This window comes from Lemur catta, chromosome 1 (genome assembly GCF_020740605.2).
Source record: "Lemur catta isolate mLemCat1 chromosome 1, mLemCat1.pri, whole genome shotgun sequence".
In the NCBI taxonomy this organism is placed as follows: domain Eukaryota; kingdom Metazoa; phylum Chordata; class Mammalia; order Primates; family Lemuridae; genus Lemur; species Lemur catta.
In genome coordinates, this window is record NC_059128.1 from 75,736,688 (window position 1) to 75,762,213 (window position 25,526).

Sequence of the window (25,526 nt, forward strand, 5' to 3'; positions counted from 1 at the left end):
CCAACAGTTCCTTTTCAGATAGAACAGCATTATGAACTATACAGTCCAGGCAAGGCTGCTTAGGAAAACAAGAAAACACCAGACTGAGAAGTTTCCTGATGCTGGAGTGTTATGTTTCCTTTTGTCGTTTAGAGACTGTACTGAGGTGATAAGGCCAGATCAAATCTCCCCCCTTAATATGGCCTCCTCCTATGAAAATCCTCAAAAACTTTAATGCCGATGACAAATGGCACCCTCTCCTCTGACCCTGCTGCTGGGTGATAATCTACCTGACAGATGGCTTATGCTCATCATAGTTTAGAGCCCCTGACTAAATGAGAGGAAGAAGCTATCCAACATACAACTATTCTCAAGTCAACAATTCAAGGTAAGAAAGTGCTGTCTTGGGAAGGAGAGATCCATGGATGACCTTTGTTTTGAATATGAAAGTTTATGTTTCTTTCTTTTTTTTTTTTTTTTTGAGACAGAGTCTCACTTTGTTGCCCAGGCTAGAATGAGTGCCATGGCGTCAGCCTAGCTCACAGCAACCTCAAACTCTTGGGCTTAAGCAATCCTCCTGCCTCAGCCTCCTGAGTAGCTGGGACTACAGGCATGCGCCACCATGCCCGGCTAATTTTTTCTATACATATTTTTAGTTGGCCAGATAATTTCTTTCTATTTTTAGTAGAGACGGGGTCTCGCTCAGGCTAGTCTGGAACTCCTGACCTCGAGCGATCCACCCGCCTCGGCCTCCCAGAGGTCTAGGATTACAGGCGTGAGCCACCGCGCCCAGCCGAAAGTTTATATTTCTTAAAGTCGAAATAGCTTAAAAAAGTTCCATTTAAGAAATGAATCCCTTGAAAATTGGGTTATTCTTCTAGTACCATCCATTTTGTCTCTTCCCTCCTGTGTCACTTACTCGTGGACTGGCCACACACAAAAAAGATGGCAGCTCAGTGAGCAGACAGCAACGAAGCGAGGAGGTAGCTGATCTCTGTTGATGGACGACCTGGTCTGAGTAGCCACTCACTGCTTTACAGTGGCTGCTAAAAACAAGAGACTACAAAATAAAAATGCAAATTAGTGCCAATGACAATAATGTTTAATGTTATCAAAATGGAAAAAATGCCACACATTAAACTTAAAAAACTTTCTTCCTAGTGAGTATTATTAATTCTAATATACAATGAACCACTAATTAGAACCAAGCATATAATACAGTCAAAACACATATTAATTTCAAACTGTGGTTTCATTAATGTACCTTAAGCAACTGTGATTTCTAATTCTACCCTTTTCTGGAAAAGATAGTGTTAATCACACCTAGGCAGAACAAAACTTCAGTGGACAACACACTGTGTGAATGTGGGGGGGAGTTTGGTTCATCTGCTATACTGTCGAAGAAAACTTATGTCTTGAGTTAAAAACAATGATGACTAACACTATTTCCTTCTAAGTCTTTCTTTAAAGCAGTTTAGCATCATGTGTACTAACATGGTACAATGTAGGTCTCGCAAGAGTAGTTGTCTTATTTATTTATTTGAGGACATCGATACAAGTAGTCAGAAACAGAAAATAGTTGTTTTTAGTTCCTCTGACAACCATTTATAATGGAAATATAAATTATTTATATTACTGTATCAAAAAATATTTTAATAGATTTCACAGCTCATGTTAAAGCTTCAGTTTACAGTCATTCAGATGAAAGATTTTAAGTAAGAAATGTTCATATACAAAGAATTACTCAGTGGGACACAGTATTCTATAATGGAGATGCAGAAGTTCTTTCTTCAGTATGTTATACATTTTATCTTTGGATGTGTATTCTTGATTACTTCATCTATTTGTTTTACTGGTTTCCAATAAGGCAGGCTGATAACGTAAATAACCATCTGGCTGAAGATAATAACACAAGGCAGTCTAATTTACACATTGTTGTAAGGTCAAGAATACAAACATCAAGGTCAGAACAGCAACCTGGACCCTCTACAGGAAAATAGTTATAATTTCAGTACCAAACCTCTTAGAGGCTTCTTTGTTTACTATAATACATATCTTGCTCTTCCACTCATGTAAGTCTATTTTACACAGGGCTTAAATCTCCTGAAGTAAATGGGTTCTTTAGGATCATAGTTTGAGAGGAGTCATCTCAAGTTGTCTACGAAGACACATGCATCATTACCTGCTTCCACAAACCAATCAGCATCTTCTATAATAAATAACCGTTATGAACAAACTGAAAAGACTTTAACTGTTTCCCAGTATAGCTAGGCTGTCTTTGGAGGTTTCTAATCACACAGAATGGAGTCTTTACACTTGATCAGTGGTACCCAACCTTTTTGGCGCCAGGAACCAGTTTCATGGAAGACAATTTTTCTGCAGACCAAGGGAGGTGGGGTGGGGGGAAATGGTTTTGGGGTGACTCAAGCACATTACATTTATTGTGCAGTCAAACCTCTCTGCTAGTGATAATCGGTATTTGCAGCTGCTCCCCAGTGTTAGCATCACCACCTCAGCTCCACTTCAGATCATCAGGCATTAGATTCTCATAAGGAGTGTACAACCTAGATGCCTCGCATGTGTAGTTTACAGTAGGGTTCGAGCTCCTATAAGAATCTAATGTTGTAGCTGATCTAACAGGAGGCTGGGCTCACATGGTGATGCGAGTGATGGGGAGTGGCTGTAAATACAGATGGAGCTTTGCTCACTCTCCCTATGCTCAGTTCCTGCTGTGCAGCCTAGTTCCTAATAGGCCAGGGACCAGTACCGGTCCAAGGCTCAGGGGCTGGGGACCGCAGCACTTGATTAAAAGCTGGGCCCATGTAGCTATGACATGTTTGGCCTATTTTCTAGATGTTGAGGTCCCTGTCATTACCCAGAAAAAAAATTTTAACCTTCTGATAGAGTTTTTCAACAGCACCTTTGTTCTCATCTTTATTTTGGCCAGCATTTGCAGTGAAGTTCATCCAACTCTCTATATGTTTGTGTCCATTATCATCTGAATGCCTTATTTGAGGATCATTACAAAGAATATTTAGCTGGGTACCACCCTGTTATTCTAAGATTGGATACTGAATAGCTAGGAATATTACCCCAAAAAATCCTATTGCTAATATACAGATGGAGGTAAAAAGATGTTGCCATTTTTTTTTATTTCCTAAAAGTCCATTTCTGACATTAGCAGTAGCCCCTCTTGCCCATTGTAGGTGACAGAAGAGGTGACTCAAGTCTAACTTCTGCTCATCTCAGCCAACTACGTAGTAGTTCAGGGCTGGTAGCCAGGATATCCACTGGCACTCGGACCATTCCTGGATAGGTAACTGACGTAGCAGCAGTAGTTGACCTAAAGACATTTGAATTCTTGGCCAGGTGCCGTGGCTTACACTGGTAATCCCAGCACTTTTAGAGGCTGAGGTGGGAGGACCACTTGAGGCTAGGAATTCAAGATCAACCTGGCCAACATAGCCAGACCATGTCTCTACAAACACATGAAGTAAATAATAATAATAAAAGCCTTCTGAATTCTTACTAACTTCTAAAGAACAATAACTACACAATGTCTCTTGTAAGAAAGCTCTTTAAATCACCCTCATTTTAGGAACCTGATTCAGATTAGATTTTGTTCTCTTTTTTTTTTTTGCAAATAAAATCTATTTAAAAAAATCACCCTCATTTTGAATATTCTCAAATGGCAAAATTCAGCAGAAACCTATTTAGTCCAAAAATACAAAGGTAGAAAATAAGAGAATGAACATTTCCTCCAATTATCTTCTCTTAAACATTGTAGTTATTATTAACAAAGGGATACAACTCACCATAGAAAGTCCTTTTAATAAAATATATTATTTGTAATACCTTTCTGGAAAAATGTCTTTCTAGCAATATTTCTATTCCCAGGGGTGGTCATTCCCAAATTAGAACACATTCACTTGTCTTTTATGAGCTGGGTTAAGATAGTATTCTCACTGGAAGTCACTAAGTCAAGGAGATTTATAGTTTTCTTATTCCACGTTAAAAAAAAAACAGCTTACTCGTTCAAAATCCTTAACATACAGACTTAGCTTTAGAGAAACCCTGACTACCCCTGGAATATTATGTAATTTATACTTTTCTAGAGTATCTTCTCTTAACATTAGTTCCATCTCTCGTCCTTGGTACCATGCTATCCAATTCCCCTTCACATAATGACATGAACTGCTATGGATCGCCAGACATAGAAATATTTAATGGTTGACATAGAAGACAAGGAACACCTTAAACACCAGCGTGTAGAAATGACCACAGAAAAGGAGGTTCATTCATTACTTCCTCAGCTTATTTTGGCCACATAAAATTTAGAAAAAAAGGAAACAGAATGCCACACTATGGGGAATGTGACTCGGTTTTAATGCAGTCACAGCTTTTGCTATTCTGTTGTGCCTTTCTCATGCTCTTGAACGTCTCATTAGCCTGTAAGCACTGGCAGCTGTGTGCGTCTTGCTGCCAGAACTACAATATGCACATAGTAGTGAAGAGTCTTTTCTAAAGAGTCTTTTGGCACCATGCAAAAGTCTCAAGTGAAAATAAGTAGGCCAGGATGACAGGCCCCACAGCTGCACTCTTCTTGCCAAAGCATAGCATAGAAAACACACAGATGTTTTTCCCTCAGATATAGACTTACTCTTAACAAGAGGCAATGCTTCACTCTCCATGTTTTGTTTAAAATTAAAAAGAATACTTATGTTAAAATTTAGGTCTCCATTATTTCGAAACTAGTTTTCTGCTTCTCTTCTTAACATATCAAACTTGGATATAGAGGAAAAGTTCTCACTTTAAATGAAAGAGTATAGTGTTTACAAATCAGCTGCTAGATACACAGATTCTGTTTTCACAGATATTTTAAGTGTCCAAACAAAACGGGAGAAAATAAAATGCAGAAAAACACAATGGTTTCCCAGAGCTTTCCACAAGGGGCATAGGCTCACAATCTTAGGAAATGATGATAGATTTAGATTGTGTAGCTGAAAATTAACATTTAGTAGAGGAGTTTTGAAAAACTTCCTGTTCGGAGATTCTTCATGAATAGCTAGCCAGCCAATGCTCTCTAAGCATTGAATAGAGTACAGTGTTTAAAACTTAAACACACGCCACACTTTTCAAAGCCATTCTTTGTTTACAACCTTTTGTATATATTAATTAAACTGCAAAATCTGAAATGTCCCCAATTTCTATGAACTACCTGACTCATGAGAGTTGTAGATTATAGAAAGATTTTAACACATACTATGCCTAAGTAGACCATTACTATGACAACACTTTCACTGAGACTGAGATAGGAGATGAAATCAATTTTGGTACTATACTTGCATTCTGACACCATCATATCTATCTATCTATCTATTTATCTATATATATTTTTTCTTTTCCTGGAGATAGACTCTTGCTCTGTCACTCTGGCTAGAGTGCAGTGGCATCATCACAGCTTGCTGCAACGTCAAACTCCTGGGCTCAAGCGATCCTCCTGCATCAGCCTCCCAAATAGCTGGAACTACAGGTACGCGCTACCACGCACGGCTAATTTTTTTATTTTTTGTAAAGACAGGGTCTCGCTCTTGCTCAGGCTGGTCTCTAACTCCTGGCCTCAAGCGATCCTCCTGTTTCGTCCTCCCAAAGTGCTAGAATTATAGGCGGGAGTCACCACACCTGCCCTAACCATCATTTTTAACATGACATTTAATTGGGTATAGACTAAAATCTGTTCTGCCCCAAGAAATATGACTAAACGGTATATTTCCTATAGGTTCTGCTTTTGTCTTTATTCTTCTAAGTAAAACAAGATTTAAAAAAATTCGTATACATGAGATTCATACTCTTTATCCCCTGCAAAACAGTATGAGAAAAGAGCTCTGGGCAGAGTACCATAGAAGGCAAGGAAGTATGTGAGACTGAATTGATGAAAGTTTTGAGCTAAATACTATTCCTGAAATTCTTGGCCGGGCGCGGTGGCTCACGCCTGTAATCCTAGCTCTGGGAGGCCGAGGCGGGTGGATCGCTCGAGGTCAGGAGTTCGAGACCAGCCTGAGCAAGAGTGAGACCCCGTCTCTACTAAAAATAGAAAGAAATTATCTGGCCAACTAAAAATATATATACAAAAAAATTAGCCGGGCATGATGGCTCATGCCTGTAGTCCCAGCTACTCGGGAGGCTGAGGCAGTAGGATCACTTAAGCCCAGGAGTCTGAGGTTGCTGTGAGCTAGGCTGATGCCACAGCACTCACTCTAGCCCGGGCAACAAAGTGAGACTCTGTCTCAACAAAAAAAAAAAAAAAAAAAAGAAATTCTTAGCAGTAAAGCAGAGTGGAATACAATACAAATTAAATAGAATACAGGAAAGCATACTGGCTTTTGCTCCATAAACATAAAAGAAGGAAATATCAAAAAAGCACTCACATCAAATAAGAGATTTTTAAAAGACCCTAAACATTGTCCAAAACACCCCTAAGAGTCAACTGATCAGTGTCCTTAGCCTAATTCTTAGTTCCCTGATGTTTACATATCATCCTGAAGCCAATAACATAAAAACGGTACTTCCTTGAATTCTGTAAGACAGAATTTAAATTTAATATTCACTGCAGGGTGAATACAGGCATTTTATAGGCACACTGTGGGGGTTTGGGGTAGAGCTTCTCACTGTCTAGCTTCATTCATATCCATGAGGAGAAAGGGAAGAAGGGAAGGATTTGGTTAGGCTGCTCAGTGTGGCTAAGACAGTAGGGGATCTGAGATAACTTACCAAGAACAAGATGACAACATGTAGCTAAGTTTTTGTTTGTTTGTTTTTTTAACAACTCTATCTCCACCCTCCCATGTAGCTAAAGTCAACACTCATTATCTGTCTTCCCAGAGGAATAAGAACAAAACCATCACCTTGATCTGATGATAGGATGCTGTATTTAGGAGATAGGCTGCTGGAACAATATCTAATACTCCTATAAAACAAATGAAGGCACAGAAGGGAACAGAATGAAGGATTTTCTGCCTTAACAGGACAAAGCTGAATTTGAGAAAATTAATTCAAAGCTAATTTGGTGGCTCCAAAGGAGTTTTATTCTGAAATATTGTGTGAATTTTACAAGAGAAAGAATGGTGACATTCCTTCTAATTTCTGCATTTCCCCTTGTCTCTTCTCTCAGGTCTATTTGCCTGAGAATAACCCCAAACCTCACCTTAAGACTGATCTGTAACATGGAATCTGGGTTCAACTCACATATTCTTCTGTTAAATCCCTGAAACATAATTCGTGTTCACTTTGCATATTAAAACATGGCTACTCCACTTCCTAGTACCACAAAAGAAAACAAAACAAATAGCTTAAGAAACTGCATCTCTTGTGAATTATGTTTTCAAATAATTAAAGTTACATAATCAGATCTGACATGGCAAATTAAAAGAAAATGCAAAATATAGAACAGACCTTGCAACCAAAAAAATGCACACAAGGAGTTAGAGCTTGTAATAAATCCCTGTTGAAGATGAAAACCAGATATTATACTGTACTTAGTATCTTTCCCAGCTGATATTTTCTGTAGCTAATAAAACTGTGAAGAGACATTGGTGACAGAGAACAGAGAACAAGGAGAAATTCCAAAATCCTTTCCAGTTTAAGAAGTTACATGGTGCCACAGATAGAAACCATCTATAGCCTAAGCCAAAATCTCACAACAGGGAATCCAAAACAAACTTCATAATAAGGTACCTAATACAATGGCATCAGCCTGCCCACAAGGGGCTGTGATAGTTTTAAGAATTGGCCACAAATTCTTTCATGCCCTTCTCTTCAAAATTTGGAGCCCAATTCCTCTCCTTGAGTGTGGGCTAGACATAGTGACTTCTAAAACTAGGCCACAAAAGGCATGGCACTGTGGCTCCTCCTTGCTTTCTCTCAAATCATTCACTCTACGGGAAGCCAGCTGCCATGCTATGAGGACATTCAAGTGGCACTGTGGAGAGGTCCACACAGCAAGTAACCGAAGCCATGCTATGAGGACATTCAAGCGGCATTGTGGAGAGGTGCACACAGCAAGTAACCGAAGCCTCTGGCCAAAAGCTAGCACAAACTTGTCCGGCATGTAAGCAAGATACACTGGAAGCATATCCTATGGCTCCAGTTGATCTTTAAGATAACTGCTTGACTATTAACTGCAACTTCATGAGATATTTTGAGCCAGAACCACCTAGCTAAGCTGTTCCTAAGTTCCAGACCAATAGAAACAGTATGAAATATCACGTGTTTAATTTCTATGTTTTGCGTTAATATGTTATGCAGGTATAAATAACTATTACAGGGATGATACCTACAGTTGAGCCATTTTGCAATTTCTCTTGCTGTTTCTATATATTAGCTTTTTTCTAGTGTTCCTCACTCCCCAAGGAATGTTGCCTCTAGTTCTCAGATCAAATGCAGGGCAAAAATAACACATGTACAATAAAATCAATGAATGATCAAACAAGTTACTTATCCCACCCACTTTTCCCAACCCCCTAGGAAAAGTTAAAAGTCTTCACAAAATTCTATTTTAATACTGAGTAAGACTACACATGTAATTTTAGGCTGGAGGACATTCCCTCAGATAAAAATATATACCATGTTCCAAAGAGTAATACACTACAACCGATATTCACTAAGTCATTCAACAAACATTTATTTAACCTTATAAGTGCCTAAAATAATCAGACCAAAAAGACAAGATGAACTACATAAAATGCCCAAACATCTGAACTGTTTCTCACTTGGAGGAGAAAAAGGAACAAAGAAAAAGAGACAGAATGGCTTAATAGGTCTTTTTTTTCTAATGTTAAGCTTTGTTTTAATAGTTTTAGACATTGTAAAATATTCTTTGTGGTAGAAAAGTCTCTTTCTGTTAATTTTTGAGTTCCTACCAGTATTCACGAGAGTTTTCCACCATATAAGAAGTGTAGTTAAACACATCTGTACTCCTATCCTTTGCTTCTCTTGCATGTTCGAATTCCCTCTTTAAGGTCATCTTCTCCTTAGTCTTCAAATCTGAAAGTCTCTATTCTTTTATAAATTCAACTTTTACTTAAACCCAGCTCCCCTCCCAAAATACTTACCTGTTCTTTTTAACTGTTACACTTCACTGCTCATTCTCTACATCTCCTAACCAGAATCTTTCTCCCTATAAATCCCTGCAATTGGGTTTCTGCCTTCTCTATTTTATGTGTACTCACAAATCAAAGAGCAACTTTAAATTTGAAAGTAGAACTTAATATTCCCATTGGATTCTGCGTTGAACTCTGGCTTTTGGAAGTGATTCCTTCACCTCCAATGTCCATCCATATCCAAATCAATCACAGTCCCTTGATCCTTTCTTTTTTTTTTGAGACAGAGTCTCACTCTGTTGCCCAGGCTAGAGTGCCGTGGCATCAGCCTAGCTCACAGCAACCTCAAACTCCTGGGCTCAAGCAATCTTCCTGCCTCAGCCTCTCAAGTAGCTGGGACTACAATCATGTGCCACCATGCCCGGCTAATTTTTTTATATATATATTTAGCTGCCCATATAATTTCTTTCTATTTTTAGTAGAGACGGGGTCTCACTCTTGCACAGGCTGGTCTCGAACTCCTGAGCTCAAACAATCTGCCCGCCTCAGCCTCCCAGAGTGCTGGGATTACAGGCGTGAGCCACCGTGCCCGGCCAAGAAATGTTTCTTGAGTAAGAAAAACTCAATTCAGAAAAACCAGTGTGAGAAATAGCACAATAGTGGTGATAGGCATATTCTCATAAGCCATTCTTAGAAGGTAGATGCCATAAACAAACTACTTTGCACAAGTTTGAATTACTTGTTTCTTTCAAACTTGCTTAATTTATACTATCTCTGAATAACAGGGATATAACAGATACCTGCTAGAATACAGAGATGGGCCTTGATCAATAACTGCATGTCAGGGTAACTCTGAAATGAAATATATGCATATTACTCTCTGAGTAGATTCTAGACTTCCCTTTTATATCCACAAACTAAGACTTCCTAAAGTTCCAAAAGGTCAGTACTGTGGACCAAACTGTATCCCCCCAAGAATTCACATGTTCAAGCCCTACCATCTATGTGATGGTTTCTGGAGATTGGGCCTTTGGGAGGAAATAAGGTTTATGAGGTCAAAAGAGTACGGCCCTCATGATTAGATTAGTGCCCCTGTAAAAAGAGACATTAGAGAGTTTGGGTCCCCTCTCTTTTTTTCCTCCATAGGAGGATGTAGTGAGGAGGTGGCCACTTGCAAGCCAGGAAGAAAACTCTCACTAGGACCTAACCATGCTGGCACTCTGATCTTAGACTTTCAGACTGCAGAACCGTGAGAAAATGAATTGCTGTTGTTTAAGCCACCCACTCTATGTTATTGTGTTATGGCAACCCAAGCTGATTAAGACAGTAAGTTTATTTCCACTCTTACTATTTAAAAGATTGATACAAAATCATATAAATGGGGACTGTATCTAGTCCTTTGGCTATTTTAATATTTTGTAGTCATCAAGTGCTGTATTTTTTAAACTGGGAATTGTAAAATCATTTTTTTAAAAGGTTTCAACTAACATTTAAAAAAACAGTCTGCATTCTGTGCCTCATGCCTGTAATAATAGTATTTTGAGAGGCCGAGGCAGGTGGATTGCTTGAGGCCAGGAGTTCGTGACCAGTCTGAACAACACAGCAAAACCTTGTCTCTACAAAAAATGGAAAAATTAGCCAGGTGTGGTGACGTGCACCTGTAGTCCCAGCTACTTGAGATACTGAGGCAGGAGAATCACTTAAGCCCAGGAGTTTGAGGTTGTAGTGAGCTATGATGATGCCACTGCACTCAAGCCCAGGCAACAGATTCTGTTTTCAAAATCAAAAACAAACCAGAATGAAAGAAAAGAAAAAACATCAGGGGACAAATATTACTTTGTTAATGTTTTAAAAATATATGTATGTATGTTATGTAAGTAATTTTTGGTATATGTATATACTTGTCATTTGGTGATGTAAAATATTGTTGACATGAGTCATATCCAAACTTCAAAAGCCACAGATTTAGTGGGCTTTATTACATTTTTATTAATTGTTACACCTGAAGCTTTAACAAAATAAATCTATTTTCAAAACCCAGGCTAATCTTTAAGACTAGCCACCACCTAAGGAGCATTCTGCTTAGCTTACAGCAGAGATTTCTTAAGGTTGAGAGTCATATAATTAATTACAAGATCAATAAACTCTAGCAAAATACATTGCTTCATTGGTATTTCAATATACACATGCTGGAGACGAGGATGATGAGATTGAAAGCAGAATAGTGTCTCCACATATACATGACAATCTTTCAGCTACCTGTATCCCACTACAACAGCAAATGACTTTCCACAACACAGATAAAACTAAAGAAGAGGAAATGCAAGAGAATCTTTAAATTAGGTAAACTTTCAGATTTTATTACCAATTTCCCATAAAGCATACTATCCACATATCTAAAATTCTCAGGCGATTCTAATTGATATAAGGACCTCAATGAGCAGATTCTCTAACATATTACTGTATTTTCAGAAAACACAGAAGAATACACAGAAGTGATGCATATCTCCAGGCGTTAACATACAGATGTCAACATAATAGGGCATGAAAAACCCTTGGGAGAATGATGCTTTGTGTACCAAAAACAGCAATAGTAAAAATGTATTACTACAGTAACATATATTACCAAAATTAGGGGTTGAGAGAAGGAAGTAGTCTACAGGAGGTTAAGCAATTCTTCACACATACCAGTGTTTCCAGATGCACTAGAAATATTTTACCAGTAGGAAATCACCCCGCCACCACTGTATACATTATTCCAAAATTGAAACCCAATTTTATTCTCCTTTTGCATTACTGACCCTATTCCAAAGTCCAAAAAAGTATTTGGACCAAAACTTGAGAAATCAACTACAAAATAGTAGAGAAGGAAATTATACGGGCCTTCCAGTGTACAGAGGGAAATACTGGATCTAGCAAAGAATGTCCTGTGCTTCCCTACGAAAACACATAGAATTTTCTAGAGGATATAAAAAAAATGATCTAGCATCTAAACTTTTAATCTAGTTGAAGGACTACATAACATACAAACTAACTGTCATTCCTCTTCTCAAAATTCTCTGGTAGTACCGATTTCATTGGAAATAAAATCCAAACCCTCAGTAATACCTCTGAGGCTCCCTACGACCTGGACCTACATCTATAACTTCATTTCCTATCACTTTCTGTGTCACGTACTCTGCAATGGCCAAAAACTGCAAGAAAAAATGCACAATGTCACTACTTTTCACAAAAACACACTTTAAAAACCACAATGATTTGTTTATATTTATCTTCCTCACTACACCAGAGCAGGCCATCTTATTATTCTTGTCTATATCTCTAGTGTCTTACACAATTTCCAGCTCCTTGTAATAGGTACTCAATAAATATTTTTCAAAAAAAAAAAAAGAAAGAAAGAAGAAAATAAAAGGATTCACAATGTCAGGTTTAGTGGAGGATGCTGAAACAATAGCAAATCTCACATTTTTGGTGGGAATGTAAATTTATAAAACCATCTTGGAAAAGTGTTTGGCAACAGCTACTAAATCTGAACATACTTACACCTGATGGTGCAGCAATTTCACCCCGGATATATAACCCAAAGAAATTAGTACTTATATTCATCAAAGGACATAAACAAGAATGTATACAACAGTTTTATTCATAATAACACCAAACTAGAAACAACCCAGAGTAGAATGGGTTAATAAACTGTGGTTCTATACTGACAATGTAACACTTCAAAGCAATAAAAAAGAATGCTATATGCAACATGGGTGAATATAATAAACATAATATTGACACAAAAGTATATACAAGATAACTCCATTTATATAAAGCTCAAAAACAATCTATGGTGATAAAAGTAGAATAGTGATTACCTTTATGTGTTGGTTGGTTTGTTCTGAACTGGAGGCATTAAAAGGGAAGGAGCATGAGGGGAGACTTCAAGGTGCTGAAAGTGTTCTATACCTTAATCTAGGTGGTTGTTACATAAGTGTATAGACATGTATAAATTCATAGAGCTGTACATTTAAGACTGGTGTACTTTACAGTAAAGTTATTAAAAACTTTATATTTTCAAAAGATATATACACTTAAAATGTATATACAAAATGAACATTAAGTTATAAATGAATACACTGCACCTATTCCTCTGGGAACTCTTTGGCTCTGTCAGGCCTTCATTTACTTTATTATGTTTTTTACTGATTCAAAGAAAAGAGAAGTGGGGACTCAGTAGGTAATTTACGCTCAAGTAATTGCTTACCTTTAACAAAGGGCAGCTGCTAAGGTTGGGATAGGAGAGTGGAAAATTAACCCCAAGAAGGAAATCCTTGTTTCTCAGATATCTCTGCTGGCTCTCCCCTTCTGGCTCTCCCCACGAGCGCAGCTGATGGAGCCTGTAGGAGGCTTTCAGAGACAGGAAAAGAGCTAACCATCTGAAACAAACCATAGCAGACATGCTTATTCAGTGCTCCATGGAGGTTTGAGGGTCATTCACAGCAGCGAGGAACCATCCAAGGGTTGTCTCTCATTAACACAACTTATTTGTAAATCTTCGTCACTTTAGAAACAGTCTTTCCTACTTTCAGATAAAGCTGATTTATACTTTTATTCTGTAAATTCTTTGGCATGACGTGGTTTGTTAATATGAAAACTAAAATCCTCCAAAAAGCTCCTCTCAGTATTAAAAAATACTCATCCTAACCACAAAAAATCCGTATCATAAAAACATCTTCATGGCCGAGTGAGGTGGCTCACGCCTATAAGCCTAGCACTCTGGGAGGCCGAGGCGGGAGGATCACTCAAGGTCAGGAGTTCGAGACCAGCCTGAGCTAGAGTGAGACCCCCATCTCTACTAAAAAATAGAAAGAAATTATCTGGCCAACTAAAAGAACATATATAGAAAAAAGGAGCCGGGCATGGTGGCGCATGCCTGTAGTCCCAGCTACTCGGGAGGCTGAGGCAGTAGGAATGCTTGATCCCAGGAGTTTGAGGTTGCTGTGAGCTAGGCTGATGACACAACACTCTAGCCTGGGCAACAGAGTGAGACTTTTGTCTAAAAAAAACCCAAAAAACAAAAAACAAAACCTTCATATTCAGGGGAGAGCCATTTCCAATGACACAAATACAATTATGCCAAAGAATAAGAACACAGAACTAAATTTCCCAGAACACTTGAAGGAAGCTATGCTGCCACCACCACTAACTAAATGAATCTCCAGCCACTGTTTGCACTATAGGAGCAAGTAAAACATAAGAGACTAACTAGAAATGAGAAGATTTGAAAATCTTCTAGTAGCATATGGAAGAAAAGTCTAAATAGTTTCATGGTATATCATGAAGAATCATGTAATTATTAAATGATCAAAAGAAAATTGCAATTCCCTTACAAATAACAAATCTTATTCTTTTTTTCCAGCTCTACCTATGACTGAGCATTATTCATAACAATAGAAAAAGAATGAGGCCGGGCGGGGTGGCTCACACTTGTAATCCTAGCACTCTGGGAGGCCAAGGTGGGTGGATCATTTGAGCTTAGGAGTTCAAGACCAGACCAGCCTGAGCAAGAGAGACCATCTCTACCAAAAAAAGAGAAAGAAATTAGTTGGACAACTAAACATATATAGAAAAAAATTAGCCGGGCATGGTGGTGCATGTCTGTAGTCCCAGCTACTTGGGAGGCTGAGGCAGTAGGATTGCTTGAGCCCAAGAGTCTGAGGTTGCTGTGAGCTAGGCTGATGCCACGGCACTCTAACCCTGGCAACAGACAAAGACTCTTGTCTCAAAAAAAAAAATAAAAAGTGAGAGGCTCTCTAAGATGATAAAATATTCCACAATATTCAATCTTTGTCCTAGTTTATTCCCTACTGCTCTCTTATCAAACAATAAGCAAACTTCTTACCTGGCCAAAAGTCCCTGAAGCATGAGGTTTGCCATTTCTGCTGGAGATACATCAATAAATCGAAGGAAAGAGAAACAGCTTTCTTCATTAATCCCTGGAGTTATCAAAGGACAATTTAAAACCCAATAGCAAACTAAGAGACTATACTCAACTAAAACCTGCTGAACGGCTGAATTTTGACTTAAGAATCAAAAGATACTCTAAAGGCTCTGATCTAGCCACTTGGATGGAAGTTAGAGTGTCATATCTTTGTACTACAATCACAGGTATAAGACGCAAGTCTACAAGATACGGCACATAGACCAGACTGGAGATGGCTCATCAGTTAACTTTGGGATTTTGGGAAACTTGGCTAAATGCCTTTTCTTTTTATCATGCTAGGAAAAAGAAAAGGACAGGACATGCAGAGTGAGGTGGCTCAAGCCTATAATCCTAGCACTCTGGGAGGCCAAGGCAGGAGGATTGCTTGATGTCAAGAATTTGAGACCAGCCTAAGCATAAGTGAGACTCAGTCTCTACTAAAAATAGAAAAAATTAGCCAGGCGTGGTGGCACATGCCTGTAGTTCTAGCTGCTTGGGAGGCTGAGGCAGGAGGACTGCTTGAGCCCAGGAGTTTGAGGTTGCAGTGAGCTATGATGACGCCACTGCACTCTAGCCTGGGCAATAGACCCTGTCTCAAAAAAAAAAAAAAAAAAAAAAAAAAGAGTCTAGCATTGACTTTGGAAAGAAACTCTTAAATAAAGATGGAAGGTCAATATAACCATTTTCTACTGCTCTCTGTTATAGCCACAAATCATAGAGCCTATACAGAAAAACACGACTAACTTACTTAAACCTTATCAATATTTTATAAAGGCCTAGTATATAGGCAAAACTACTACTAATTCCAAAGCAGTCACTCAGCCAAAGAAAGAGCACCCTGGTAAAATCCTGACATACTTTCCTTCCCAAAGATCAAAACACCTACCTTTTCTGTGAAAGAGAGACTGTTGGATGTAGTCTGGTGCAAACGGAGAAAGAAGAACTCTTAACCACCTGTGAAGTAAGTAAATAAAATAAATCTAAATCCAAATATACATAATGGGAAGTTAATTAGATTGGGGGTTCCAAATTAAGGAGAATCTTTTTGTTTTGAAAATGTTTCTACTTTTAATAAGTTTCTTGCCTTATTACCACACAAAAATCATGGAACAAATATCAAAAAGTATAAATTACTTAATGAAAGTGTAAGAAGATAATACAACTTCAAAATAGTCCCATTTTATTTCAGAGAATCATAAATTCTAGCACTGTAAGTTATCACATACTTTACTAAACAAAAAGTACTATAGCTCTGGCCTTTTATCCCTGCTCATCCACTTAAATATTAACCTGGAGCTATCACAGAGAACTCACAAAGTAAAATCCAAGAAATGTGTTTCAATTTCAGTTTCATTAAATTAAATATTGTTTTTTTTTTAACTTTTTTTTTTTTTTTTTTTTGAGACAGAGTCTCGCTGTGTTGCCCGGGCTAGAGTGAGTGAGTGAGTGCCGTGGCGTCAGCCTAGCTCACAGCAACCTCAAGCTCCTGGGCTTAAGCGAGCCTACTGCCTCAGCCTCCTGGGTAGCTGGGACTACAGGCATGCACCACCATGCCTGGCTAATTTTTTCTATATATATTTTTAGTTGTCCATATAATTTCTTTCTATTTTTAGTAGAGATGGGGTCTCACTCTTGCTCAGGCTGGTCTCGAACTCCTGACCTCGAGCGATCCACCCGCCTCGGCCTCCCAGAGTGCTAGGATTACAGGCATGAGCCACTGCGCCCAGCCTAAATATTGTTGACAATTATTTTTATAACACAGTTTATACTGTTCCTCTACAGAAGGAGATTTCTAAAACCATGTTTCTCAAATATTGGTGTGCAGAAAAATCCTCTGGGAGCTTATTATAAAATGCAGAATCCAGGGCCCTCCTAATTCATAAGTGTAGAATGGACCACACACCTGTTTTCTGAGTGGAAGTAGTCTCTAGCATATCAGCTAGGGCCTTTAAGGTCATCTAGTTGAAGCCGTATTAGTGCTCAAATTTCTACAAAAAGATCACTCAATAATAATTGTCCACCCTATGCTTAAATGCCTCATTATTGGGGAACTCATATTCTCTACTAAGCCATAAAACCCCAAATTAAAAAAACACTCAGGTTTGGCCAGTCCCGGTGGCTCACACCTATAATCCTAGCACTCTGGGAGGCCGAGGAGGAAGGATTGCTTGAGCTCAGGAGTTCGAGACCAGCCTGAGCAAGAGGAGACCCCATTTCTGCTAGAAATAGAAAAAAAAATTAGCCAGTCAAGTAAAAATAGAAACAAAAAATTAGCTGGGTGTGGTGGCTTGTGCCTGTAGTCCCAGCTACTTGGGAGGTTGAGGCAGGAGGATCACTTGAGGCCAGGAGTTTGAGTTTGCTGTGAGTTAGCCTGATGCCAAGGCACTCACTCTAGCCCAGGCAACAAAGCCAGACTCCATCTTAAAAAACAAAAACAAAAACAAAAACAAAAACAAAAGCACTCAGGTTAAACAGATATTATGACTTGCTTACCTGTCTCGTGAATGATTGAAGACCCTGATCTGTCCATGACGGTAGATAAACTTTGAAATCTGGTATGGCTTTAGGGAAATATGAAACGGAGACCAAGTTTCCTGCCGTTCAAATAACTCTGGGTGATTACATACCTAGGAGGAAAGGAAATAGTAAGAGAACATTTTCATGTGTAGATATTAGTCTATGAAATAATGGGGGATCCCAAATGCCAAATGTTTACCTCTGAGAATGTATACTTTTCCATTTTCCACTCTTTTTAATGAACTTTATTTGGCATCAAGACTAAAGCCTTTTTCTTGAAGTGGGATAATAAGAACAACTTCAAGGCAGCTGACTTAAGTTCTTACCTTCCTAAACTGCATGACCAGATTCATCAGGCTGCTGGTGGTGTTCTGTGCTTGTTGGGTAGAGCCCATAGAAGACTGCAATAAATCCTCAATAGAAATTTTGTTCTTTAGTGCTTGATATAACAGTTTCTGTCGGCTGGTCAGTTGGCAGTACATGAGAATCTCAATCTAAAAAGCAGTAAGAACACTTATACTTGGAAAAATAGTTTGTAAGAAAATTCAGTATCATCTTAAAGTTGAAAACACATACAAACCAGATTATGATTGACTAAATAAGACACATCCATGAACTATCTCTATAAACCTGTGATGTGTGGATCATTACCCAGAAAAAATGTTCTTTCCTTGGCCTTCTTCTCTTGTCACTCACTTTACACATGCTGTCCCTGGGGAATGTCTTCCATTTCAACTAGCACCAATGCTCTCCTCCCATATTACCACCTTAGCCACAATGGTCTGAATAATGTTTGTCAAAACATGTTACATATTTTAATATGACTCTACCTTTGCTCATGCCACCCTGTGGCTAGCACCCTGTTCCCATCGTATTTTGCTAGTACATGTCAAGTCATCATTCAAGACCTAGCTCACATGTCATCTCTGCTTTATTGTCTTCTCTAACCTTCCCTAACTATAAAGAGATTAGAAACATTAAACGATAGTTAAGAAATGTATACCATGTACACTGGTTAAGAAGAACCATACTACATCTTCTGATAACCTATTTACCACTAAACAACAAAAGTTATGACACTGCTATCATTTTATAAGCCCTTTCTAATATAAATGCCTGAAGGATTCACTTTTTTTTTTTTTTTGAGACAGAGTCTTACTCTGTTGCCCAGGCTAGAGTGCAGTGGCGTCAGCTTATCTCACAGCAACCTCAAACTCCTGGGCTCAAGCAATCCTCCTGACTCAGCCTCTAAAGTAGCTGGGACTACAGGCATGTGCCACCATGCCCGGCTAATTTTTTCTATATATATTTTTAGTTGTCCAGCTAATTTCTTTCTATATTTTAGTAGAGACGGGGTCTCTCTTTTGCTTGGGCTGGTCTCGAACTCCTGAGCTCGAGCAATCCTCCCACCTCAGCCTCCCAGGGTGCTAGGATTACAGGCATGAGCCACCACGCCTGGCCAGGATTCACTTTTTAAATAAAGTATTTTCCTCCTATGACACTGCTAATATACTTCTCAGCTAAAATCAGCCAGTTTGACAAAATAGCTGTCAAAATTTTTAGAAAAAGGGATAAAATGTAGGTACAGTTCTCGTCCTGTCTTAAGAAGGTATACATAGAATGCCTGACTCAGTGATTTTCTGACATTATGATGGGTTTATCCACATGTAGGTCATGGAGCTCCTGGTAACTTAGGATGGGATTAGAGTTTCTACTGAATAAGTATGGATTCTGCATAATCATAAAGTCAAAAAATCTTAAGTCATAGTAAATCATAGTAATCATAGAAAATCAAAGTAAGCTGGGGACCATGTGCTATGTTGTCAGCATTAAATATTAATATATTTTCAACTTAACCATATTTTCAACTTACAATGGGCTTTATTGGGACACAGCTTCATTGTAAGTCAAGAAGCATCTGTATATCCCTACCACAACCTTCCAGAGTTACTAGTTTCAAAATGATAGACCTTTCTGGCAGGGATGGGGAGAATCTGGGAAATTATCAAGATATTATCTGATAGATGGAAAGATATTAGATATTAGATAGATGGAAAGATATTATCTGGAAAGATGCATTTTAGGCAGAGAGTAGAATCATGAGGAACAGGTGAGAACTATGGAAGATGGGGAAAACTCCCAAACAACCAGAAACTGGGGAAAAAAGAAGGAAGAAAAATATAGGAAGGATTCACAGGAGATAACAGAAAATTATAGAAGTCTGATAAGGATCCTGCCCCCACCCAATTTTACCAGCCGGTAAAAAAATTACTGGATTTGTAGTAGAAAAAATGCTACAACCCGAAGCACATTAAACTTCTACATCTAACTCTCAGATTGCAGAAATACAGGAGACAGAGTAACATGTCAGGCAATATCATGATCATGCATTTAGCAAAATCTAGCATGTGGGAAACTACAGGACAAAAAACTCTGTTTCTTCAACAAAGAATTATAAGGTAGAAAAAAGAATGAAGGGACTGAAAGATACTTAAGGGACATATCACTCAAATGCTACGTTTGGACCTTGCTAATATCTTGATTTCAACAAACTAATTCTTTAAAAAAGACATACACACACATACACAAAGACAAATGGAGATATTTGAGCACTGACTAGATATGTGACATTATCAAGGAACTGTCTTTTTAGTACGGGTGATAATGGCATGTGGTTATATAGTTTTTAAAAGGACCAACTCTTTCAGAAATACACATGAAAATATTTATAAGTGAATTAAAAGACATCTGGGATTTGCTTTAGAGTAATCTAGACAGGTAGGGGTGGCTATGACTCATTGTTGACACTGTATGATGGAATACAAGAGAGTTCATTACATTACACTATTGTTTTTACTTTTGTAACATTTCAAATTCTCCCATTAAAAAAGTATAAAACAAAAAGAAGGGGGGAAATATTACTTTCCTTGATTATTTGCCTCATTTTGGGGGGGGGGGACAGAGTCTCGCTCTGTTGCCTGGGCTAGAGTGCCGTGGCGTCAGCCTAGCTCACAGCAACCTCAAACTCCTAGGCTCAAGCGATCCTCCTGCCTCAGCCTCCCGAGTAGCTGGGACTACAGGCACGAGCCACCATGCCCGGCTAATTTTTTCTATGTATGTTTAGCTATCCAGCTAATTTCTTTCCATTTTTAGTAGAGATGGGGTCTCGCTCTTGCCCAGGCTGGTCTCAAACTCCTGAGCTCAAACGATCCTCCTGCCTCGGCCTTCCAGAATGTTAGGATTACAGGCTTGAGCCACTGCGCCCAGCCGTATTTGTCTCATTTTAAGTTCTCTTTGATCCACTCAAGTTTAAAAGTCTTCACTCAAACATTCTAATTACCCTTCCACTAAACGTATATCAAAAAACTTCCCAAACCTTGAAACCCTAAGTTGGTGCCTACTGAGGCTTAAACTCATGAGGTCTTCTTTCCTTACCTTGTCAGACAATTCATTTTCCACATCTTTCTTGATTCTCCTCAGCATAAATGGCTTCAAGATCATGTGTAAGCGAGAGAGTTGATCTGAAATGCCAGGAGCCCCCCAGAATAATATATTATACTGATTTAACGCAACCAATCAAAACAAATACTATGCTTATCTCTCATTAAACCCTTCAAACACATTTTAGCTCAATGATTCTCTGAAAGTAGAATGGAACTTTTTCCCCAAGTAGAAAACCAAGGAGTTTTAATTTTCTGTAATATCTTGTTATAGTCAAATGGTTAAATGCATCAGGCTCTATTTTCATTAGAATTCACTTTTACAAGTTTTTAGGAACGCTTTTTTTAAATCAATAATAGGGATTTCATATAACTCTAATGAAAACTATCTGGGACTCTCAGTATTCCCTAAAAATTATCTTTCATGGAATGTCAGCATATTAACAACTTACAGTATACAATCGCTTAAGGACTTTTATATCAGTAAGTAGATGTCACCTCATGTCTATGTAATAAACACTCCAGATGCTCTTAAAATCAGGCAGATATAATTCAATAAAATACAAAGTATTGATAAACAAGGCTAAATACAATCTAAGCATTTGTGATAATTATTCAGGATCTAAAGACAGGATTGCTGCTCCCCAGGATTTCAAAATGTAATGGATAAACAGACGAATATAAGCACTGGAAGGTATGTGGAATACTAATCGGAAGAAAAACTGGAGGAGAATTTCTATTTCCTATAGTATTATTAAATCTCACTTTTAAAATTAAAAAAAGGCTAAAAATGTTCAAATTGTAAAAAATCCTAATATATGTAGAAAATAACAAAAATGACCCTTCTAATATTTTCTGGTTTTACTACAGGAAAAAAAGCCTTGACCCATTACACAAAGCATATAATTCTAATATGAATTTTTCAAGATATATGTGGATAATGGGGAGTCAGCAAGCCAAAATGTAGTACTTTATAAACTAAACCTATTTAGCATTCATTAGTCAAGAGTACAGTAGCCAACACCTATACTGGTCCTTTACTTTTTGACTCAGTTAAATATATACAAAGAACGTAATTATTTTATAAGAGAAAAAACCTCTTTTGCCCTAATTCTTCTATGTATACTTCAGAAAAAATTCTTCACATAGAAGAAAATATACAATTATGTGGTTGCCTACATCAATAAGTAGAAAGAAAGAAAGAAAGCTCATAATGGTACTCACTCTCATCAATGGCAGATTTGTTTTCGGCATGGCTCTCAATGTCCTTGGAAAACCATTCATTAAATTCCTCATGTGAATCAAATAATGTTGGCATAATGAAATGCAGCAGAGCCCAGAGCTGGAAACAAAGAAAAAACAAAACAGGTGTAAGGCAATAAAATGACAGTTTGTAAGGATATATTAGGAGAGAAAAAGTGAGAGAAAGTTGAAGGTGCCTATGTATGTATGTGTGTAGACACAGTGTGAGAGAGAGAAAGTGAATTGAGTACAAGCACATGCCTCATCAAGCAACTTTAATTCTGTTAGATGCTGTGATTATTTTTCAATTAATTTCAAGTTAAAAGTTTGAAAGTGCAAGTCCTGCTCAGATTTTATAGTGGGATAGTTTAAAAGATCTTATTTTTAAAATCCATTCCACAATTGAACACAATCTGAGGTGGCGTAACTTGCTACTAATAACACTACACCAAAGGTCACAAAATTATGGCCTGTAAGGTCAAGTCTGGTCAACTACCTATTTTTGTAAATAAAGTTTTATTAAAACATAGCCATGCACTAGCACTCTGGGAGGCCAAGGCGGGAGGATCGCTCGAGGTCAGGAGTTCGAGACCAGCCTGAGCAAGAGCGAGACCCCTGTCTCTACTAAAAATAGAAAGAAATTATATGGACAACTAAAAATATATATAGAAAAAATTAGTCAGGCATGATGGCGCATGCCTGTAGTCCCAGCCACTCTGGAGGCTGAGTCAGTAGGATCGCTTAAGCCCAGGAGTTTGAGGTTGCTGTGAGCTAGGCTGACGCCACGGCACTCTAGCCCAGGCAACAGAGCAAGACTCTGTCCCCTCCCCCCCAAAAATAAAAAAACCAAAACATAGCCATGCTTATTCATTTATATGTCATCTATGGCTTCTTTCACATTACATAGGCAAAGTTGAACAGCTGCAACAGTGACTGTATGGCCTACAAAGTCTGGAATATTTACTATCTGGTGTTTTATAGAAAGCATCCTGACCCTTATTCTAGATGATTAAGTTTCCTAAAGAAAAATTTTATTGTAACTTGTCTCAGTGTTAAATAATATTACTTTTTTAACTCTAGCATAAAAACATCTCTGCATTAGATGGATAACATTTCCTAATGAGGTCACTATTTATTACATAAAGGAATAAAATAATTCATTGGCCTTATGCCAGAGAGTATGAAAATAGGAATGATGCCTAAAAGATGACTTAGGGAAAGTTATAGTCAAATTCTTCCTTTTACGTGGGGACTATAATTTATAGAGAGGAGTAACACTCCAGGGGGACAGAGGTAGAGAATTCTATGCTTTGCTGGAACCATTCTGTTTTATGAAGACATAAACCTGGGACCTAGACTAGTGCCTACCTCTGCCATGGTGTTCTGGATAGGGGTCCCAGTTAGCAAAAGTCGATTCCGACACTGGAACTGTAAAAGGATCTTCCAACGAACACTGTTTAATAAAATAAATTACAAATTCCATGTTAGCAATAAATTTTCCTTTAATTACTCTATTGACTCCAGATTTCTAAAAATGTTTTCCAAAAAAAGTAACACTCAGAACCTAATACTCCATCACGTACACAACTGAAAAAGATTATTCAACAAAGCTGATAATAGAAAATTTCAAGGGAACTGACTCTTCTATACCAAAAACACGATATTAGGGCTTAGAAAAAATAGCCCTCTAATAGGCAAAGTAGGATCATTTCTGGCTTCATAAACTCCTCTGTTATCTTTGGTCAGTTTTGTTGACGTAAGTCATTTAATCAGAAGTTACTTATTTGTAGTATTTACACTACAGTAAAATTATTAATCTGTGCACTTCCATTGTAAGTGTGGAGGAAACAATGGAGGAAGAGGGGATATGAGAAGAAAATATAAAATTAGTCTGCATTGCTCCTGGCCACAGGCATATCCTCCTTCAAAAGAGTGCAATATGAAATAACGCTATTGAGAGGATGGAAAGTTCCATGGAAAATACCATCCAGCCACTTAACATAGAAAGTTCTTTGGCCTCACCAAGAGGTAATAGAAATACATCAAATCTGAGGTTTAATATCACCAAGTAACATTTTATATTCAGTCTGGGATGTCAAAGGTATTGAAATACTTTAAACATGTAACTTAAGATAAAAGGATTTTTGGAGATCTAATAACCTTTCAAGGACCGAGACAATCTACTAGAACCTAGAAATCACATAATGTAACATTTTATTTCCTACTTAGCACTCCCATTTAAAACAACCTCTTAAAGAAAGGGAAGAGACCCCTTCGTCTATAGACATTTTCCTTGAAGAAAAACAACCTGTTAAAATGTCATATTAATTATGAAATAGGGAGATAAAAGTTTATATAAAGCTTTGTATTCTGTGTATTAATATTTGTGTCCCATGAAAAAATATAAAAGGGAATTTCTGCCTTCTGCTCAGTTACATGGCTGATGCAGAGACCATGTCGTGCCACGTTCTTTGATCTCATTCATTCATATATAGGAAAGGCCCAATCCACTGAGTTTGGTTTCTACTGCTCATATTACCTGGAACTACTCTTGAGCGCCTGAGCCTCATCCAGTACCATGTATTGCCACTTGACCCGCTGGAAATACTTTACATCTTGCACCACCAGCTGGTAGCTGGTGATAACCACATGGAAGGGGGCATCCTGAGTGTAGAGGGTTTTCTGTAAATTAAATATAAGAGGGGAAGGGTGAAAAGGGATACCTAACAATTCATAATAGGGTAATGAAGTATGGACTATATTTTCTAGGGCCTGGATATTTAAGATAGCCCTGAAAATGTGTTTCTCCCATGTGGTAGGGAGATGTGCAATGAAGTGAACCATAACTATTTTTAAAAGTCACCTTTATCACAAACTATGCTAAAAACTGGTTTTCAACTTATTAAAGAAAAAAGTAATTACTTAATCTTGGACTTCAAGTCCAGCTGATTGCTTATAACATGAAAAGTATATTATCAGAAAAAATGGACAGTTGCTCAGTATCCAGAAATATATAATACATAAGATTTTGTCCACAAGAAGTTATTCAAATCAATCAGAGAAATAATGACTATATATATGTACGTTTGCAGTAAGCAGAAAGTTACCTGACTCCAAAACCTCCTGATGACTTTTCTATCATGAGGATTTCCCCAATATGGTAGCACCTGGAAAAAGGGCCAACATATACATTATTTTCTATCAATAATCTTAAGATTATCATCACAAATATGTTAGTTATTTAGAATGATTTAAAATAGAATGAGTATAGGAGTTCGT

At 37.9% G+C, this 25,526-nt stretch overlaps 1 protein-coding gene across 1 annotated transcript in view; it reads right to left on the reverse strand.

The window, feature by feature from the left end:
• The window catches only part of INO80 (INO80 complex ATPase subunit), a 115,680-nt gene that overhangs the window by 46,936 nt on the left and 43,218 nt on the right, over window positions 1-25,526 (reverse strand). The window contains exons 15-25 of the mRNA XM_045536394.1: window positions 25,355-25,414; window positions 24,787-24,929; window positions 23,616-23,700; window positions 22,230-22,347; window positions 21,001-21,086; window positions 17,892-18,059; window positions 17,542-17,675; window positions 15,935-16,002; window positions 14,968-15,061; window positions 13,330-13,501; window positions 899-1,039 (exon numbers count right to left, since the gene is read on the reverse strand). Of these exons, the coding sequence (XP_045392350.1) occupies window positions 899-1,039; window positions 13,330-13,501; window positions 14,968-15,061; window positions 15,935-16,002; window positions 17,542-17,675; window positions 17,892-18,059; window positions 21,001-21,086; window positions 22,230-22,347; window positions 23,616-23,700; window positions 24,787-24,929; window positions 25,355-25,414 (1,269 nt within the window). The remainder of the gene's footprint in view (window positions 1-898; window positions 1,040-13,329; window positions 13,502-14,967; window positions 15,062-15,934; window positions 16,003-17,541; window positions 17,676-17,891; window positions 18,060-21,000; window positions 21,087-22,229; window positions 22,348-23,615; window positions 23,701-24,786; window positions 24,930-25,354; window positions 25,415-25,526) is intronic.